Below are 23,194 nucleotides of genomic sequence, written 5' to 3' on the forward strand. Positions count from 1 at the left end.
TGAACCTTGTATGCCCTTTCTTGTTTGGTCAGTATCATGGCACAAGAATCATGACACGTTTTTGCTTTTTCTAAAAGAAATCTGACCCTTGTTTCAACCATTTTGATGTGTTAATCTGTGGAAAAATGCAAAGTTAAAGAAGTGCAATGCCAGAAAAAAGCAACTAAATCCTGGCAATGCAGTTTAGAATTGCACTGCAGTTTAACACAGAAACAGATGGCATTAAGATCAATCTAGATATCTGTACACATATTTTTTGCCAATAATATAATTTGGACACAATATTGAACCTACTCTCTATGCAAAGCTCTAATTTTGGTGAGTTGTGAAAAAATTTTCATTTAGTTCACCAAGAGCACAGGGCATATGAAGCACATAAAAACAAAGCCAAAGGGATCAAACCAGTCCTCGTGGCTCTAAGAGCCATGCTATAAGTGACAGTGTAAGTATCCAGGAGATCCTAGTGCTTACTGGCATAACCCTCAAAGTAGTTCCAGACCACAGTAATCAGCCATTCATATGGTGTAAGATAGAGCTGGGTCAGTGTCACTGTGTGTATGTGTGTGTACGAAGTGAGTCAGAAGACCGTAGGCCAGATTAAAGCTATGCACAGACACTGAACAAATGACTGAAGTTTGTACCCTGGGACTCTGATTCACCCTGCCCCACCCCTGCCCTCACGCTAAGATATTGGCCAAGGACACACAGAGAAAATGACAATATGGTTGGTTCAGGGTGGTGGGGACAGAACAGTCAACTACATGCTGGTCTCCGTCACACAGCTAGTTCAAGGATGTTCAAGGATGGTTGTTAGGACTAGTATGAAACTAACTTACACACTGGCACTGAAGTTTGAAAAATCTTTTTAATCTTGGGGCCATATTAATCAGCCTCAGAAAGACCAGCCCACAGAAAAAGTGCTATGCAACTAAAATGTTACATTTTTGTACAAGTAGCATTTGTAAAGCACAAGTTGTCTTGGTCCTTTGCTGAGGTGTTCCAAATGTGTGCTAAGAATAGACTTTCAGAGATATCACACGCATGAGCAGCTGTGAGTTCCATAAATGAAATGGTCATTTAAGCGTTCATTCTTCCCATTATTCCATTTCGCTTTGGAAGACAGGTCTAAGATGAATTCGCCCTTGATGAGAGTGCACAGATGTCCTCTACACATCTCTCTCTGTGTCTCATTGTCTCTCATTGGACCCCCCCCTTTTTTTTTAGATGATGACCATTATGGCTTGAACTGAATCACGCTTCCACACACCGCACTCAGCAGTATAATCTGAGAGGTATTGTGCCAAGAAAAAATATTAACCTTCTTTTCCTTCTGCAAATTATATTCAAACTTCTTGAGGGTAATCTTTGTATCTGTTTAATGTTTTGATGAAGTTGCAAACACAGCAGAGAAAAGAATAGCTAGAATATGAGGTAACAAAACATTTGCTACAGCACCTGCCCTATGTCATCTCCAACAGATGACATTATTGTACAGTGGCATACAATATAGAGCGTAAGTGTAGATTTGGGGATGGGGTGTGAGCAAACTGATAACACTTGCAGAAAGACTTTTTTCATATCTCTTTGAAAGAGAACATATAATTGTTCCAGAACGTTCCTCAGAGGCAGTGTTTGAGACCATGTGTCTACTGTGTTAACAGGCGAAGGATGAGCTGTTTGACACCCTTCACCTGGTCAGACAGAGGTTTGTTTGGATAGACATGTATAAGCAAGTTAAAGACAATGTCCTGGGATCTAACTAGTGTTGCCAGTAAATCTTGTCAGCCAGAGGCCAGAGCGCCATTCGAGTCCATTATGACTAGCACATCCCTGGAATTAGTTTGTGTTGACTTTTGGTCAGCTGAAGGAAAAGATGGAGAGAGAATTAACATGAAAGTCACAACAGATAATTTTACTAAAGTAATCTATGCATTTCTGTGCAAAAAAACAGAAAAGTGGGTTACCTAAAAATTGTGGAATATTTTTTTCTGTATATACGGGTTGTCACAATGCATCTTGAGTGATCAAGGAGCAGGTTGATGTCAGAAGTCACATGACACCTTTTCATTCAATGGGTAATGGTCAAGCAGAGAGACCATACCCAAGGAAACATGATCTGTATATTACTCTCATGATTGAAAGACAATTGGCAACAGATGGTACAAACTGTATCATATAGCTGTACAGTACATGAGACCGGATTCCTACCATTTTATTTAATATGTGGGAATTCCCCACACCTACCTGTCAATGCCATGTTTGACAGTGTCCTGAGAGAAGAGACAGTTGTCAGTTATAATGATCCCAGAGGGAGGTTGTGCATTTTGCACAGATAAACATATCAAGGGCTCAACAAAAGCAAATTATATAATTTTATTTAAAAATATAAAAAACATGGGCTGCACACTGTAATTGGTGATAGGTTGTTGCTTGTCAATAAAAAGGAATGATAGAAATGTAAATTAGCCGATATGTGGGACTCGAATGTCCATGTTGTTAGCTGGAGAATCCCTATGCTACGGAAGTAGGTGGCTTGGAGGTTAAGGTACTTGACTACTAATCAGAAGGTTGCCTGTTTAAATCCCACCATAGCCAGTTTATCACTGTTTGGTGCCTGAGTAAGTCCTGTAACCCTCAGTTGCATTCAGTCAGTATTGTACATTTATCCTTGGATAAAAGCATCAGCTAAACACTGTAAATGCAGTAGACCCCTCCATAAACAAAAGTAGAGTTGTACAAAGCAAATTCTTTCTTTAAGTGATCTTCCTCCCATTTGGCAAGGCAGATGACTGCAACTTGCGTTTTGCATCTATGATTCAGCCAAAGTCCAGACAACTATAATGATTACAGAGAATGTTTCTAATAACCCATTGACAAAGCAACAAAAGCAGGATGCGCATAATGTAGCTGAAGGTAATTGTAGTGAGATACGCTGCCAATTATGTGATCTAGGACCGAGAGAAGTTTAAATTAAAAGAGTTCTTCCATTGTAATGAAGTGAAAATGTTTCTTGTGCTGGTTGCATGGCAATATATACAGTTGAGTTTCATTCTTAAGAGTTAAACCTTTTTTTTTTAATGAGTTTACTGTTTGGTAATAAGTAGTCTACTCGGTCAAACAATGGAATGTTTGCCATCGTTCCATGCCACCTAGATATGATAAGACTGTACTATGAGTTGCATGGTTGTAAATTAACTGAGACATATCACTGTATCACTACATATATGTCATGATATTAATATTTTTTATTAGTGATCTCATTTTATTGAAGGGTTTGTGTTATTTGTATGTACATGTGAGTGTATATTATGCATGTATGAGTGTATGCATATGTGTATCTCTGTGTATATTATATGAACAAACTGAATTGTATGTGCTGATATACCTGCCTTGGAGTCTGAGAGAAGCAACTGTAAGCAGGGATTTATGTATGGCATATATTCCTTTTGTCAGTTTGTTTCCTCATGTGTGATATCTTTTACTACACTGTTAACCCACAGCGCCTGAGAGTGTGTATGCTTTTCTTCTTGGCACGACTGGTTACAACAGGAAAACTTGGGGTGGGGACGTTGGTTGGTCCCAACATGGGGTGTGTGTGTGTGTGTGTGTTAAAGCACTAGGGTTAAACTATCCCCTGGCTGCTTTGAGAACTATCTACTGCTGCCACCCAGCCCTCAAATACTATCCTACTCCGGATTAACATTCCAGGATGCTAAGTGAACAAGCACTGGGGAAATGTAAACTCTTTCAGTCAGTAAGGAAGAGGAAGAAGATCAGCCTGGATATGGTTTAAGACACATGTCCACCATGGGGGGCGGGGATAGCGAGAGCATGAAATCCATCATATAATTGCAAACAAGGGCTGCAGAATATATCATTTATTAATCATTATTGGAATATTAGCTTTTGCTGTTCTAATAGCATAATAAGGAGAAATATGCAAATGAATTCTGTATAATTTTTACCCCGGATGCTTGAGGTGATTTCTCCTTTTAAATAATGGCATTCACATGTTTCAACAAACGTACATTCTTCTGATGGTTCTACTGCAGATTTATCTTTAATCATATCACATTAAAGGTTTGCCACTACTAGGAATATGGCAATGCCAGTATTTAGTAATATAATCAAAATATGGTGCTTTTTGTACATAGATTTTAAGATGATATGATTATGATATGAAATCTAACAGTATTGTGAACTACAATTTCCACAGGTCTACCCATTACAAAAGAAAAAAAATGATCAAGGTCTTCCTTTTTGAAAGTCAGACCAAAGACTCAGCAAGGAGTCCATGACTGACATGCTCAGTGTTTAGGGTAGGTACAAAGAGATGACAGAAGTGGTTGGTGGTATGATTTGGATCTTAAGAATGGAAATACATTTACACACACACACACACACACACACACACACACACACACACACACACACACACACACACACACACACACACATTAATTCATCATCACGCAAACCCTTCATGACAGGATTTTAAGCCATTTAAACACAATCCCTTAGGAATACCACTCTGCCGTATCTCTGTGTTTGCTCTGACAAAGTAATCTCATTCATTTTATCTCCCCCCATACCCTCTGCCTAGGATTTATATATGCACTACCACTGAAGATACTCTCAACCTACCCACACATGCACACACCCACGTCAAAACCCCTTTGTTGTATCAAATTATTGTGCTAACAAATGCTTCAAATGCAACATCACCCTATTCTACCCTTACTATCCATATATTGATGAAGGATGGGGGTAAAATCCTTAGAGTTTGGAAATATTTTTCTTTCCTTTTACTAAGTACATTACTCTCTCTTTCTCTGTGTGTGTGTCTGTGTGTGTGTGTGTGTGTGGGGGGGGGGGGGTGTAATGACATATCCATCCCTTGGGCTATTATGTGAAAGCTATTTCCAAGTCGAGCTTGTTGCAGTTATCTAAAACACCCTTTGAGCGTAAAAGTCACAGGAAATAATTTAATGTGGGTCTCAATTTTAGCAGCACAGGCTGCAGAATGATAATTTGCCAGAAATGCATTTAACCAACATGTTAAGATTGACCCAACTTGACACAAATTCATGCCCTTTGCCACATTAACCCTGCTGCAGAGAATGTCAAATGATGACAACAATAATTGCGTTTGGAACAAAATGACAGGTTGAGCAATTAAGCCCACAAATGGAATATAAGAGGAGGCGGGCGTTCGCTATTCTTCTCAAATTCTACTGTGTTTGTTAATACCTAAAATGCATTAGACAGCACTGCTGCTAGCCAAGCCATCCTCCGAGTATTCCCAGTATTGTTTCTGTGCAATACCAGCACATATGCACACACGCAAACACGAGGACCAATGTAGCAAGAGCAGACAAACATACAGTTATATCATTTGTGGGTATACAAGAAGAAATGAACCAGAAGAGAACAGGACCATGGTCCTCAGAAAAAGAAACTAATCCAGCTCATTTCAGAACACATGGACATGCTCTCTCACTTTCTTTTAATTATCTACTCATCAAGCCTATTCTTCATTTCTCTCAATCAGCTCACTGTGAGGTCACAGTGTGTTGAGTGTGTTGCCATCCTTTCTCCTTTTCCATTACTTTTAGTCTCAGAAACGATGGCCATCATAAACCAGCTGATGGAGTGACAATACTGATGGAGTGACTGTAAGACTGAGCTGGCTGCAGGAATGCCTCATTAAAGCAGATATTTTAGAGATATGGCAAGAAATTAGGGAAAGACTATTCAAGTGAAAGACTAATCCCAGAATACTGATGAGCAGGCAATAATGGATCAGGTGTTGAACTTTGGTGCTGTCAGATTATCGGAATGCAGTGGAATGGGAAGCACACCATAATTTATCCAAAATTTCACCCATAACATTTATTATATATTTAAAAATATTGCTAATCTGGACTCATGGCCAACAAGCACATGAAAAGATTTAATATAGCAAACGGATGGGCATAAAATCATTGCATTAGCTCATTGTTTGATGTGGAAGACATAATATTCTGCATTATTTGAATTCTTAAGAAAACATTTGCAATTTACAAGATAAAAGGCATCTTTGTCTAAATAGTAAAAACAGTAATGGTCAGACCGACATCCTCCCTTTCAATACATAGGTACAAGGTACATTTCACATTTCACAGTCTTTATGTTTCACTTTTTCCTGTAGGCTTGAATTCATCTCTGATGACATAAAAGTGGAAAAAGCACCGTAGCTCTTAATTTTTTCTCATTTTTTCTTCTACAGAAAACATCCTCTTTTATTCTCTGACTTCAGCTCCCTTCCTCCCACTGGAGGGGATTTCCCACTGTGGTTGTTGCCATCTGGGTTAGTCTGTCTGGGTGCATGGAAAGAATTCAGGGAAGCCCAGTCCCATTTGTCTGTCTTTAGGCTCTTGGGTGTTTGGGCTGGTAAAACTGTGGTGTGTGTGTGTGTGTGTGTGTGTGTGTGTGTGTGTGTGTGTGTGTGTGTGTGTGTGTGTGTGTGTGAGAGAGAGAGAAAGAGAGAGAGCGACAGACAGGGAAATAGACAGACAGAGACAATTGTTATTCAAGTATTGTACTTATATTGACACTGGGGAAATTTCTCCTTAAGGGAAGCTTGAAAAGCCTAGAACTTCAGAAGGCTGGGTAATATCACTAGGATCAAGAACTTCAGTAGTCTGGGTATTATAATTAGGATCTAGAACTTTGAAACGCCAAAGCATAGTCAAATTTTCTAAACTTATACCCCGGTGTTTCTTCCATCATGTTGTCCATACAAAGGGTGTGTTGCCGTTTTTAAATGTTAAGGTCATACTTGGCTTCCATCTAGCAATAAAACATTGAACCCTATGCTTCCATGTATTCAATGTAAAATATTTCACTTATTGTCCCAATTATGTTTTATTGCACAACAAATAAGCCAAAACACTTGTATGATACACAATAAATGTGGTAAGACACCTTTTAAATTCCTCTCACTGATGCAAAATATCTCTGCAACCTTTTTATAACAGCAGCAACAGAAACTGGATGACCAAGAAGCAATCTGTCCTTGCAGAAATATAAAGAATATGAAAAAGTATACCAGCTGCTTGATGTTTTTGAATGCTGTTCAATGTGTTGATGTGTTTGAATGCGGTTGAATGCTGCCAAGGTTCCATATTATTATGTTTTTTTCACTAGGAATGCTTTGCTGACTGTTGCTTTCATAAGGGAACATAAAAATGTTTTTACTCATGGTATTGTATGGTGACTAAGCTCAAAAGTAAATTGGAAAAAAGGTTGCTAACACATGGCTCCTTTCTCTGCCTGTCTCTGTCATGATCAGTCCCTCCTTGGTTCTGTGTTCCGTGTTTTCCGTCTTGTGTTTTTTGTTCTGTTCCATGGTTTAGTTTTCTCCTACCTCGTTTGATTTTCTACACCTGTCCCTCGTTTCTAGTATTAAGTTCATGTATTGAAACCCTGTCTGGATCCCAGTGTTTTGCTGTTCATTTGAATGGTTGTGTTTATGTGAAGGTTTGTACTCTCATGTATTCTAGCCTTTGTGTTTCTTAGCCCTGAGTTTTCCCTAGTTTTTGTTATAGCCTGCTTCCCCTGTTTGCCTCTGTGTGTTTGTTTAGTTAACCATGTATCCCCGTATTCTCTGTGTCGTCTCTTTGACCCTGGACTGTCTTAACAACTCTGATTCTGGATTTGCCCTGAATAAATCTCGTTCTTCTCCGCACATACGTCTGCCTCCTTACCGCTCAACGTTACAGTCTCACTTTCTCTCTCTTCCTGTCTCTGCCTCTTTCTTTCCTTCTCTTCCTCTCTCTGCCTGTCTCTCTCCCTATCTGATTGATTGATTGATTGATTGATTGATTTGTTTTTATTGTCTACAGCTCTTGTTCTCTGTTCCTTTGTTCAGGGATTTGAGTTTTATCTGTGGAGAGAAGTAATGCCTCTCATCTAAGCTTTTGCTTTTTGCAATATGGAACTACTGCTACAAGCAGTGGGGAAAAATAATGCTAATGTTAGTACAGAGGGTGGCAAACCAAATTGTCATTGCTAAATAACAAAAATCTATTTGGATTCTGCTAAACATGCTGAATGCATTAGCACTGACAATTTTAATGTGTAGGCTTACATACAAATAACATCTTTAATTTTCATTTAATTATTTAGCTGTAACTATGTAGCCCAAGGGCCTGGTTACAATTCTAATCAGAGAAACTCCCTATTGCTTCTTTTTGATCTTTGGGGTGACAAATTGTTGTTCTTATCTCTTTGGGAACCTTTTAGTGAACCACTTTAGTGAATCACTAGTCACACCTAGGTGAGAGTGCATGCTTAAGCACGTACCTCCACATTTGGTAAATAACTTGTATTATTTAATTACATGGATACATTTATTTTCTTCTGTGAGAGAGCAAAAACATTTCCAAGCATTATTCCCAAAAAAAGAGTTCTTTGGCTCTTCACTCCCCCCCGACACTGGTACCGATGCTATGTGAGGTTATTACAGCATCTGTGAGTAATTCCACAAAAAAATACATTTCCATTAGTTTAACCAGATGTCCAAACTAACGGAGCTTTCAGTCAGCACATTGTTCTACAGCTAGTGGAGAATGAGAGAGAGGGTAACAGAAGGAGTCAAGAATGAGGCACTCTTAACAAAGCAACACAACACTTTTACTTAGGAATTTTGACATTATTTATTTTGCATACTGAAATTCCATTCTCTATTGTATTATTTATTTTTCTGTAGACATACCCTGCTCTACACATAACTCTCAGTACCTTAACCACAGTCTTTACCAAATCAGACTCATTCTCTCTATCTCATTGACTCTCTCTCTCTCTCTCTCAAAATCCCCTTCTCCTTCACTATTTCCTCTTTTTTGACATTATCACATCTGGCTGATAAAGGAGGATACACTTCCTGGTTTGGCTGTTGACCTTCAGTGATGAGATCATAAAGGGTCATGTCCAATGCACTTGTGGGAACAGGAAGCCAGGCTTTAATACTGTGTGACAAAGAACCATCAGCTGGCTGATGAAAAACTCATTATAAACAAAGCAACATGCTAACTATAGAGCCATTTACGGAACATGTCCTTTGTTTTTGAACATTTTTTTTTAGGTTTTGATGTCATTGTTTTGTTTTGGGTTTTGCCTCTCAGTTCATTCACTGCCAGTTTCCACAGACTATGGACCCTGCACACATCTGCTCAGGGATGCAGACTGCTTGCTACTCTACCTCATCTTTGCCAAGTTAATACAAATGCCATGTTAAGCACTCCTGGGCAGTAAGTCCAGCCTTGACTGTAAGCTGTGATTAAATGTCTATGGCAGGTATTTCAACAAGCACAAAAATTAGATAAGCAAAGAGTGATGAGGCCAAAATGAATAAACCTAGATTTAGAACTCTGCAATAAAGTAGATTTGAGTTCCACCAAAACTGTGACAAAAAAGTTTAAAGAAAAACCAAGGTCTATAACATCAAATTATTCATGCTGAAGTGTCCATTACTCACTGAGATATTTACTCCACTCTGCACTGTTACAAGGCTGTCAAGCCCATTAACCAGAACATTAGTACACACACACACACACACACACACACACACACACAAAAAAAAAAAAAAAAAAAAAAATTCAGGCTCCAGCATATAAGCATAAATATCAGCTCTGGTTTGGGGCATAGCTCTCCCACCCACTCTCCCACATCTGAAGTTTAAAGTTAAACCAAGTTGCATATCATGAAGCACAATAGCCTTTTTTTCTTCCCTGTATGTAACAGATAATTTTTTAAGTGTCATTGCATTAACAGCTCTAGTGTCAGTGGTGAACAGGTGAATCACGTTTCCACTGAGATGCGTAATAGACTGTGTTCCAGTCACCCTTTGAATGGGCCAATAAAGAGGAATGAGTAGAACTGGATTATAGCCAATAACACTAATTTACCCAATCTGAGTACTGAAGCAACATGAACTTCAAACCTCTGGGGTTGTACTGTGGAGATAAATACTTCAGGGTCATGGAGTTGCTTCAGATTCAAAGTGTAAGTTTTCTCTAACCAAACAAAGCCATTAACTATAGAGTACAGAAACAAGGTTCCAGTCTTCAATCCTCCATTCATAATATGCATAATGTTCCTAAAGTCACCAATAATGATAACACTCTCCAAGGTTTTCCTTTTTTTCAAATGGTTGTGGTTGAGTTGTGTTGATAACTTTCTAATAACCACTAAGTACACTAACGTATAACATACTTCACTGCTTATGGAAGGAGGCAGACTTCAAATACTGTATTTAAGAACATCAGAGGTATGAGAAATAAAACAGGGTAGTCATGAACTGGTTCAGCTCTGTAATTGAGGATGCAGATTATATTGTGGTATGTGAGGCTGAGAATGTGATGTGGACAATCCCAAAATGTTGCATCTTTTGTCAAATTTAATTTATCACTGTTTTAAGAGCAATTTCTAAATGAGGTGAGAACTAATACTTTACCCTGGACATTTATGCATTGTTTCAACATGTAGAGTTTGTGGAAACCAGCAATGGGGTGAAATACATATGTTGCAAATGTATGTACAGATCAGTTCTTGAACACTAACAGCAGAATAGGGAGTGGGCGCTTTGTATTTTGTTGCACAAGAGAAGAACCAGCTTCAAATTAGTAGTTTCCACCTACCCAAAGAGTAGGTGGAAACACCTTGCACACCATGCTGCCAGTATCTGACTGTGGTCTTTATTGTACAAAGTGAACAACTGATTTGTTCTATAGTACACAGAGATACAGCAGGACAGCATTTCACTGTGCATAATATACTGTTCACTCATCTATGCTCCATTTCTCCCCTCGCAGCTCTATGTAATTTGTCATTTTAACACTCTGCTGACACCAAACCTATCAATATGATATTTTAATATCTCAAACAACATTGCGCTTTGCAGCATGGGGCTTGGGAAATCCATTAGCTTAATGCCTCTTCCTGCCTTTATCTCTCTCAGCCTAATTTCCAGCCAATTACTGAGGGTAATGTATTCAACACACACATATAAGCATGTGCGCACATGCATGCATGCATACACACACAAACCCAACCCCCCACCCCCAGCTTAGTCTCTTCATCCATTCCACTACACTCACACTATGGATAGGTGACCCACTTCATTGAGGGTACAAACAGCCAAAATGAAGTTGGCATCCTATGTGATGTTCCCTGAGGTAAATGAGCCCTTCAGCATTCAAAAGGAAAATAAAAATACATATAAAACCATATTTGCTAAGTGGTTTAGAGGAGGTCTGGGAATTGTTGATAGAGGCAACACTCCCTATGGTAACGTCCAGCTCCAAAAATAGTAAGTTGTCAAAAGTCACTGTCTATGACATTTACCATGGGATGCAAGGAAGTCTAGAAAGAAATACAGAGAGAAAAGGGGGGACTTCCACTGGGGTGAAGAGCTCTGAGATCTGTAAATATCCCCAAGAAGTAGAGAGGGATAAAATGGAAAGGGGTGTGAATATGTTTAAAATAAATTAATATGTTTTATGTGCCATGCAAGTCATGTGAGTGTCTGCTATTTGGCCATTTAAATGGTTATTCTTTGCAGTATTGTCAAGGACACCTCTTATTGCTAAAATCACGTTATTACTTTCCCCTCTTCTCTATCTTACTACAGACTTTGACTCTCTACAAGTCCTGATTACATGCTAAATGCCAGAATCTGTCATTAATTTCTGCTCCAAGACAAAAAAAAATAATTGAAGCATCTGCAGAGAACTAATTTGCAAAAGAAGGAAAGTTCACAGATAGGGCCTTAATGGAAAGGCCGTGCTTGGGAGACTGTAGACTTAGTCATCAACCACTAAAGGCACTTTTTCTTTCTTTACCTTGCTGCCTGTGGTTTCATTAGCTTGTAATGCCTAATTTTTCACAGACAACCTTTTTGAAACAACAGCTATGGTGCAGTGAATTATTAAATATATTAATATTAAATAAAGTAGTTTCAGTAAGCTGACTTTAGTGGGCATTCAGTTTTTGAACACTGAAATAAGAAGAAACAGTTCATTGTTGTTGTTTTTTACTGAAGAAATATTTGTTCAGGTTTTCTAAATAGTACCACAGTATGAGCTTACATATGCTTTGCTTCACTGCTTTAGATTCAGAGTGATGTAAAGAACACCAAGGAACTTGACAGTTAGGGTATAGCCTCTAGGGTATAGCCTGGTATTTCAGCAAACAAGCAGTCATAAGGTTTTGAGACCGCACCTTCAGAACCCATAATAATTGTTGTTAAAATCTGATATTTCATTTGAAAAAAAATCTGACAGTTGCAGTTTCTCTTAGTAACACAATAGTCATGGACGCATGCTGATATTTCAGCATGCACCTATAACTTCCAGCAGAAAGAGGCACTGCATTCATCATCCCCCATGTTCAAGGACAGTTTAAGAAATAAAAGTACAGTGTTCTACGCGGTATAAAAGGTTATCCAGCACCATCTCTCTGACATAGTACACACAGCACCTCAGTCTCTCAGAACATATGACGTGACATGTAGACTAAAAGTTACTGTTCTTCTGTGATTTGACAGACAGTTCAGGGAAGACTGCAACTGCCTTAATGAACCTTTCTAGGTTTATCAAATGTGATCTCTTTATTTCTTTTGTTCGTTTTCTTTTATTCATATTCTTTTATTCATACTGTGCCTTTCTATTTTACTGTGAGGGTAAAAATGCAAAAGATAATGTTTAATATGAGCATGTGTGTGTGCATGTCTGTATCCATCTCATGTTCAACTGATGGGTTATTTTGAAGATCTGGAGATGTCAATCCTGCAAGGACAATCATCATACAGCCCTACCCACCCTCCACCCCCAGCCACAAACAAAGAGTCTGGGTTGCTATGGAGATGTTTGTGGTTGTCACAGTAATTACATGTTTTTGTGTTTTCCTTCTTGTTCAGCTGAATGAGAGGAAACATTCATACTGCACACCCTCTGTTTCTTCCTTAATAACCTAAATCTGTGGCTGTGTCAACCTCGATAACAACCTCACAGCATCTGCCTTTATCAGTAGAAGAGGTACGAGGGGAAAAGTACGAATTCATCTATAGGACAGACAAAATGTTTGAGGAAGACTCTAAAGGAAATATCACTGCTGACAGTGTACCAACAGTAATGGAGGTTGTATTCTTTATAAGAATATAATGCAACATGATTTTAAATTTCATCCATTCCTTTGCTATTGCAATGAACATAATGCTTTGCTATGTAAAATTACCAACCATTGTGAGTTCCACAATGATGTGTCAGTGCAGTGTATTGGGCTGGGATGAAATCTGACTGGGTTAAGGGCTAGTCTTGCCCACCTTTGGGTAATAAACGTACAGTCTTCATCCCATGTTCTGCATCTAATGCAAATTTTCTTACAATTTAAAGCAGTGTGACAGTCCAGAGCAGTGTAGCTGCTGCTTAGGTGGTTCCAGAATGCATTACATAATCTTTCCTGATGTTTGATAGTGACAAAACCTCTGTTTATATGTTTTAAACTTTAGGCTTCGACACAAATTAAACTTGTAAGACAAGTGTTCAGTGTAATGCAGTATAGTTGTTTTCAGTGATACATAATTAATACTGGATAAAAACACTAAGGACAACAAATAAGAGACAATATTGCTGCTCAGTCCCCTGAATTGTGTAAGACTAAATTCTGAAATATTTGAATAAATTGCTGAACATTTTTATTGGCTATATAGTGTTATGATATAGATGGGTGTGCGCATGAGTAGATTAGAAAGTGGCCCTTGACTCGTATTGCAGCAGCCACGTAGGGGTCTTTTTGCTGATCAAGCAAGTAAATGCCAACATCACTATCCATTTGCCGGTGTACTGTATTTCAAACAAGGTAGGAACTACACATGATTACGAACATAACAAACTCAGAAGTAATAAACAGTGATAAAAGTGTTGCTTTGGAAAGGCCAATCAGTCTGTAAGCCCATGGCACTGGAGCTATACAATGTTTTTGCTGAAGGCTGCAAATGATTGCACCTTGTCATGAAAGCTACACTGTAATCACTGTTTTTCATTTCATTTCATTTTGTTTTATGTTACTGCTGCAATATCGACCTTTGAAGGTCCTAGAAGTTTTTGGTTGACAGTCTGTTCACATGCTGTCTCTTTGTACCTCTGTGTAAGTTATTTCATTAGTGTGTCACTGTGAAAGATGGTGGCATGCTGTGGTGTAATCATCTTATTCCTTACATGTATTGAAATGGACACACACCCACACACATGCACACACACACACACACATACACACACGCACGCACGCACACACGCACGCACACACACACACACACACACACACACACACACACACACACATACACACACTTCTGCTGCTTGCATGGCTCTGAGTTATTAGTTAATTTAGTTCATTAATGAACAAAAATATGGTAGCTCAGTGGTTTAGGTGCTTGACTAGTAATCAGAAGGTTGCCAGTTCCATCTCTGCCAAGTTGTCATTGTTAGTCCCCTGAGCAAGGCTCTTAACCCTCAGTTGCTCAACCTCTAAGTTCATTGTATTCAGTCATAATTTTAAGTTGCTTTCAGTCATAATTGTAAGTCAGCTAAATGCTGTGAATGTACACTCTAGAGGAACCATACATTATGCTGCCTCTGTACTTTAGGAACTCATTTCGTATTGCATGGTCTCCATAATAAAAAATAGAACTGACCAGCAGTGATTCAGCAATTTGCAACTGAATGCAAAAATAAATATGTACTATACAGATTTTTAAAGCAGATCTGAACTGCAAATGATCTGTGACAGAGTGTCCTGCACAGTACTTTAACCTGTGAGCATTCTATCAAGTTTCCTATGGTGTAAGGCTGCATATTGGATCATTGGATCTTGATGCAGACAGACTTACTCATTCTTCTCCAGAGACAGGATCAATTGCTGACCATCTGCCTCTATCAGGATCTGCAGTGAAGCAGGAGGGCCCTGAGAACAGAATAAACAAACATCACGAAAAGCATGACCTTGTGCTCCCCCTCTACCCCAAGTCCCCTCCACTTTTAAACTCTTAAATACTTTTACTTTCAGCAACAGAACAACTTCCTCAACCTCCCTTGAGTATTGACTGTGACAGACTGCAGTATAAATCAATAGAGAACTCAGAGAAAGCATTTCTGCTGACCTTTTCCATTGGAACTTGAGGCAGATACAGTTCATCTGGTCAGTGCTAACTGATATATAGATAATTGGCATAAAGATTAGGAATTATAGTTACTGATAGCTGAAATTCACTTGTTCTCTTTTGACACACATTGAAATCAATATGTACAGAAGACAAAATTTGGCACTTAAACAACAGTGGTTAATATGAGATTAATGAGATTGAGATTAAAATAGATTTCAGATCCTTTGACAAAAATTCATGAATATAACAGCAGAACAGAGTAAAATGACAGCAATAGAGAACAGAGAATCTTACTTTTTATGTCACCCATTCACCCAAGGAACAACAATTTGCATTCAGATTTGTTGCAAATACAAGGAGATGGAGGAATGTGCTGTATAACTACATACAAGTGGATGGTTTCACACTCTAGTAATGTATGTGAGCAATGGATTTTGAAACAATACAGTCAAAATCGTCTGGCACAAGTAATCCTATGGGAGAAAAAAAAAACCTGACAGTCAAGCCTTGTAGGATTTCTGCATTTTGTTTTTCATGCCAAAATCAAATTACATTAATGTGGCTTTTTTTTTTTTTTTGTCAAAACTCATTCAACTTTCTCTTGCAGCTTTTTTGGATGAATTCTATTAGAGTGTTCCATTATTACAGCTAACACTGTTAATTGTAGCCAATTAAGAAAGTCATGAATTATGGTAGTATTAATTATGGTAGTTAGTATCTGCATTGCATAGTCATATTTTTTTCTGCAACATTATAAGTAATTAATGGGTGGCTATTCAGAACAGGACTAACTGGCTCACATGACATAATCAAGCCACTTCCTTCATCAGTCATGATGTGCTGGTTTTCCAGTGCTATAACACATGTTTTACTGGTGCTGAGAATACTTGGCATGCTTTGTAAACCAATTATATTGTAAAAAGCTTGTGAATTTGTTGATATACTGCACATAAAACATCCGCAGTGTAGTTATCCATGAAGGTTGAGCCAGGGCTGATAATGTCAAACCACAGACTGTCAAACCAAAGCAATATATATATATATATATATATATATATATATATATATATATATATATATATATATATATATATATATATATATATATTTGTCAAAACCCCTCTCTACTCATTAGAATGATTACTTTCTAACTGTCATCTAGCTATAGCTTCTATGAGCAGAAACAGAAAACAGAAAAAAAATAATAAAAATTTGCTACCAATTGCTAGCAATTTTTTTTTTTCTGCTTTTTTTAAAATTATGTTTTCTGACATTTTCTTCTGTTGGATTTGAGTTGTGCGAGATGAACTTTGGTCTGTCAAAGTACCAATCAAAGTCACCTATAGCCGGTGTGCTCGGGCAGCTCACATATTTCACAAGCTCTGGTCAAGCCGCCACTGCAAGTGTACCCCTGCTCACCATGTGTCACTTTTTAGGAGATAACTGTCTAAAAATGGGTGAGTAAATGAACCTGAGGGTCGAGGGTGCACACAGGGCTGTAGAATATGACATTTTGCTCGTATTTGTTTAAAAAACATTCTGATCAGAAATGCATATTAAATCACGGTCATCCTTTACATTGCTATATTGAAATTTTCTAATAGACCTCCCATTTGAAAACAGCCTCTCACATGAAACGACCATTTTCCTATACATAATTCAGCTTCTTTATTAACCTAAACCAGTTAGCATTTTACACACACTTTTTTGTCATTTTAGGTTTTATAGTGGATAATTTTCCTGTGGGAGGGGCTCTTGTTCAGATTCAGAGAGCTCAATTTTACAGCTAAACCACACTGAATCTGCCTGCTATGTCACTCATCACCCACAATAAGTTGTTTACACTGACAGGGAGACAATTCTGTCAATCATTATGTAATCTGACAAAGGCAGCAGCTTGTTTTCGGACTATTTAACTATTATTAAATTGTATTAACACATATATATTTCTTGAATATAACATATATAAATACTTATTCCACTGCATATCTTTACTATTAAAATGATTTTTTTAACCATGTCATCCAAGTTGCCAGGGGCTTTAAGTATTCAGTATGTTGTTACAATTGCCATGAGATATCTACATTAGAGTTTAAATTCCACTTTCTTGTATCAGTGGAACAGTTTTAGATGACTAGTTTAGATGATGCTTTCCTAGTGGTACTCACATTGAAATGTACCCCGCCACCCACCCCAAAAAAAAACCATTAAAAAAGAGATCCTTGCCTGGTAACATACATACAATACATTAAATATATATAAATACTTTTTTTTTACTTTATATATAAATACTTTTTTACTTTTTACGTTTTTAGTACAATAATTGTATTGTTTAACAGGACTTCCTAAACAAACTATTTAATTTTATTTAGATTCAGTGGAGACTTCTGAAAATCTGCTGCAAAAGTTCAAAGGCCTCAGCACTTGAAACACTTTCACTCAGAGAATCATTGAAGCAATCCTTCCTGAAGTGAAACATCATTGTTAAAGTGTGATGCTCTGTAGATTTTCATGAAATCTGATATTCAAGAATTGACACCATGGGCAAGTTTGAAGAAATCTAGTTAAAAGGAGCTTTACCAAAGAATAGGACTCTATAAAACCGAAGCCAAACAATGCCATAATACTGGTAATACATAGATATCATGCAATAGCTCCCTAAAATCACATGTACTGACAAATATATGTCTCTGTACACATCTATTTTCATACTAATCTTAGGATTGCCTAATTTGATACATTGTCATATGTATTGATAATGTGTTCATTAATATTCAGCAAACATATTCAGTATTACTCTGGAAGTTTTAAACTGGAACGTTAGATATTGTGTCAAAGAATTACATAACACACACAGACACACAGACACACACACACACACACACACACACACACACACACACACACACACACACACACACACACACACTCACACCTACATCAAACACCATGGCACTGAACAATTATGAAAGACCTTCAGAATTAACCTCTTTTATGAGCCTGTGCTCTGGCTAAACCTCTAAGTTCACACTTGTGCAACCCTTCAGCAGTCATGAATGTGGCCCTACCATGGAGTGGAGCCAGCTGATTGGGCGATGTTCTTTCCCCTCCAGCAGCAGTGGTACCATAGTGTGGTAGCGTTCCAGCTGTGCCATGCCATGTTTCAGATCCCTCCCTGTGAAAAACAAACCTGGAATGTAGACTCTTGTTTTGCAGGTGTATTCTCCGATATATCAAAAGTATGAGCAGTGAAAAATAAATACATAAATAAATGCACAAAAATACATAAATAAATAAACTAATCCACTTGAGCTGAGCTAAAATAAAAACACAGAGACATAAATATGCACAGATTACTATGAAAATTAAAGCGGGGAGGGGGCGGGTTTGATGCACCACTATTCACCACTATTCAACTTCACACTGGCAAACAGCAACCAAGCCACATAACTGGATTAAGGGGAACAGAGCACTATAAAGTCTGTTTGTTTTTATCATACTTGCAAAAAAAGTATTTTTATTTCCTGTCATCCTTCATATAAAATTCTGACAATTAATATTTTATTGCAATATGACTGACAAAATTGGATAGTGTTTCAGTAGCTTCTAGCTGCTATAATAAACACCCATCAAAATCAGTTTCTGTTTATGCAACTGGCCTTCATCATTACTTGCAGCCTAATCAAGGTGCTTCCTTCTTTCCTTGGTGATTGGTTTATGCCCCAGTACTACTCTAAACCTCTAAAACCACACATTACAAAACCACTATATTAACTGTGAAAGAGAGAGGTGCACAATACATAACAACAGCACAATAGCACTGAATCAGTTCCAGTAAGCGAGAAAGGTGGCAGACCTCATCACGCACACACACACACACACACACACACACACAGATTTTCACATCTCCTTCTGAGTCAGTCAATCTTCCTGTCAATTCATCAGAACATTGAAAATGTAATGCTAAAATAATAGTACATGTTAGCTCTTTTAAATAGCCTTAAAAAACAGTGATGAAAGTGGATTAAAATATAAAGAGGCAGAGAAAGAATAGATTCAAATACAAAAAGAAAATAAACTAATAAATACAAAGGAAAAATTTGCTAGAATCAAAAATAATTATATAATATTAAAGACCAAGAGCGTAAATAGCTGTCAGGTTTGGGAACTGGGAGATTAGACATCAGATGCTTTGCTTTTACACCCCCCAAATACTTCTATTGATAATAATCTAATATAGTCTACCTGTCATACATCTATGGCTGTTGTGTTCCCAGTTCCTGTATTTTTCTTGTTTTGGCCTTTGTCTGCTATTTCTACTTTACTTAAAAACTTGCCTTCAATCACTCAGTCTCCCTGTATCTTTGATTGAGCAGATGGTACAGACTGTGACTCCTGGAAAAGCGCTAATCAAGTTGTACTGGCCTTGTATCCTACTGCCTATGGAATCAACATTAAAGACACTAAGAGTAAAACTATCAAATATTCAGGCTTGTCAGGCTTGTAATGGTACTGTAATGCACAGAAAAAGCAGAGAAGTATCGAGCATTTTGTCTTAAACTCTTGTTTGTGTTGAGTGAGAGCAATTTACTGCACAGGTGCATAACATTCCCCTAGGATTATCTTATGGCTCACATAGGGGAAAAAGAATGAGGGGCATGGGAAAAAGGAATGAGAACAATGTACAAAAATGTACATAAAATCATAAGTGTGAGTTGACCCACTATTTGTGATACTAGTGATAAAATAGTTAAAATTGCATTTGTAATGATGTTATTTTAATGATTTTACCTATAAAGAATGCTTACTGAAATTAAATGCTTTGTAAAGGGACAATAAAGAATATATATAAAGTAGACAAATAAATGCAAAATGTCTATTGTACAGTGGTGTACCTTGTACCTTAGGAGTACATTTAGCATACAGAAAAAGAATATAAAACAAATAAATATAATCATAAAAAAGAACCACAAAAATGCACATATCCTGAGTACATAGTCTAAACATACAAAAATATTGAATGTATGACAATAAAGATGTTGTGAGTAGGACTGGGTATTGCCAGTACCGATATGTATCACGATACAGGCATCCCAGTACAATACAATACCTAACAGTTTATTAAAGTAAATATTACAAAAATGCTATTATTATTATTATTATTATTATTATTATTATTATTATTATTATTATTATTATTATTATTATTTATTAACAACAATACATTAAACATAATAAAGACTAATAACACAGTCAATGGAGAGAGTAAATTAAAAGAGCCAATATAACAAAAGGGAAAACAAATTACAACTTATAAATGTTGAAACACACTTAAATGAACATTTTTCCACCTACATTTACCCAAATGACAGCTTTAAATGTTGAATGGGCAGCTGCTTTTCCTTGCTGAATGTGCTCATTTTTCCTAAAGCTACATTTATCCATTCATCCATCCATCCATCCATCCATCCATTTATTTACTTATTTATTTATTTATTTATCTATCTATCTATCTATCTATCTATCTATCTATTTATTTATTTATTTATTTATTTATTTATTTATTTATTTGATGTGCCACCTACTGGACGTTTTAAATACTGCATTTAATCTTGAAATCATCACTTTCACACTGGGAATATAATATAAACTGGGAATATAATATAAATATAATATAAAGAATATAAACATTCATAAATTTCAATACAGCTGTGAAAATATTGATTCATATCGGTAAGAGTGTATTCACATTATATTGCCGTATCGATATTATGCACACTAGATGTGACATAACAGTAAGAACTTTGATATATGTGTTTAGAGATAAATAAATGAATGCATGTGCATGTTACAGTCCTCAGTGCAAAGTGTGCCTAAATGTGAAAGACTGCTGTAGAGTGTGAGGGGGGGAAAGGAGCAGCTGATCTGGAATATGTCTAAATATGTGAGCAGGTTGTGCGAATTACACAAGTACGTGTGTCAGCAAGGTTCACTAAATATAAATAGGAACTGCAAATATTATTGCACAGAACTGTAAGCTAAAAGAACCTGCCCTAAACTAAAAATCACTCCTGCAGAGAATTTCAACATTTTTGGTGAAAATGAGTTCATGTCAAATTCGTGGTTAGACATACATACATTCCATTTAGCCTGTGTGCCATATCTTTGCAGTCTAATTGCGCACTGAGAATTTCATCAGTACTTCCAGTAGAGTATTGATTTAAAGCTGCTGTAAGTATTTGCTTTAAGCACACTTCAACTAAACTGTCTTTGTAGCCATATTTAATTTAGCATTACTCTCTGCTGTAAGAAAAACAAAAAGTCTCTTTGACTGTCCTGAGCAGAGTCGCACTATGTTAACTAATCAGGAAACTTTGAGAACAATGAGTCCATGTTTGATACATCAAATATCACCAAGTTATCACCCACACAACTACAGGATGTAATTAAAGGTGCATATGTTAACCCCCACTACACCGTTGCTGTGCATTAAGCTCAGGCCTTTGTGGAGAACCTCAGAGCAAGAGGCTAGAAGATGTGAGTGCAGGGTTTCAAAAATCTGCTATATTAAGTTCCCATGCACTCAGCACATCAGTTCCCTCAGCACATCAGTATACTTGTGTGACAAGCAAGGCACACTCTCCACATCCTGAACCCATGTCTCAGCAGCCTGCACTGTCAGTTTCCGCTGAGCAACTTCCTTTTCCCCATGGCTCTGCACCCAAATGGGGGCAGGAAGTGGAAAACTTCCCGATATGGAGCCATAATGAGGGGTTTAGACTCCAAGAAAAAAAGGGGCAGTCAGTATGACAGGTTGCTACAGGATATATATACCAAGGAACAGAGAGGGTTAGAAGACTATTAAACCTGTATGAGACTTCTGCCATACACTGCTTCATCAGCCCCCAGTGATTTGTTGCCCTTTGTCTTTCAGTGTATATTTGGGAAGTCCTGCTGTAGTTTCTTATAGGGAACATCCTGTCTGTTTTTTTTGTTTTAATTCTCTCTCACATGAACACATGAACGCAAATGCACAAACGTACATGCACACACGAACACACACACACACACACACACACACACACACACACACACACACACACACACACACACACACACACACATATACTCACTATCAGCATAGTCTTCAGTATACTTCAGCAAAGTCCTCTTCCAAACAGTGCAACAATTTGAGTGCATTCAGGAAATGTATTAAATTAAATAAATATATTTAAAAAGTAAAAAAGCAGATTATCGCAATGTTTGAGAATTATTATGTGCATTAGCTGTTCTAGTGTTCATTTGATTCCATTTCATACTGAACTTCCTGATTTAATTCAATACTGGTAAGTTTACTGTTTAGTGGACGCTTAGTTAAACAAGTACAGATGTTCAAACAAGTACTCAAAAAGATTATTGTTTTCACAAAAATGGAAGGAGATCATATGAGGCTCCAGTAAAAATGAAATTTGTAGTGATATTATAAGTTTGTGGCAAATTTGATTAAACCAGTTTAAACATCATTGCTGAAGTTAAAACCCTAACAAATGGAAAAGTATGTGCGTGCGCGCGCGCGCGTGTGTGTGTGCATCAAACATGTATGAATGAGTGTTTCATACAGAGAGAGAGAGAGACTGCAAATATTTAGGCTTCAGTAAATGTAGTTATAGCTGTAAGCCTGTCTTTTAGACAGTAAGATTTAGATGCAGCGTAAGCCTCTTGTTGATCTGAAAAATCGCTAGGTGATCTAGGACATGAAAAAGAAAAAGTGTGTACTAAAACCAGTTCTATAAAGTGTTGTACACTGTATTGTTGTCATAATGGTATTGTGTCAAATTATGTTAAAGACTATGCATGCACATATGCTTGAGAACAAGGGAGCATTTACATGAAGGCCTTTATATACATGTATATGCATATCTGTGTGTATGTGTGTGCCTGTGTATATGTGTGTGTGAGAGAGAATGGGTTGTTAATGACTCCAGCATG

General features: G+C 37.4%; 1 protein-coding gene across 6 annotated transcripts in view; it reads right to left on the bottom strand.

The window, feature by feature from the left end:
- Positions 1-23,194, bottom strand: part of adam12b (ADAM metallopeptidase domain 12b) — a 76,705-nt gene that overhangs the window by 45,823 nt on the left and 7,688 nt on the right. For 5 of the 6 annotated variants that reach the window (XM_081721135.1, XM_027008866.3, XM_027008867.3 and 2 more), the window contains exons 2-3: positions 18,274-18,380; positions 14,933-15,006 (exon numbers count right to left, since the gene is read on the bottom strand). In XM_081721135.1, the coding sequence (XP_081577261.1) occupies positions 14,933-15,006; positions 18,274-18,380 (181 nt within the window). Of the gene's footprint in view, positions 1-14,932; positions 15,007-18,273; positions 18,381-23,194 lie in introns of those variants that run through there. The other variant, XM_081721136.1, reaches the window with a different exon arrangement.

This window comes from Electrophorus electricus, chromosome 10, assembly GCF_041902795.1.
Source record: "Electrophorus electricus isolate QZ-2024a chromosome 10, ASM4190279v1, whole genome shotgun sequence".
In the NCBI taxonomy this organism is placed as follows: domain Eukaryota; kingdom Metazoa; phylum Chordata; class Actinopteri; order Gymnotiformes; family Gymnotidae; genus Electrophorus; species Electrophorus electricus.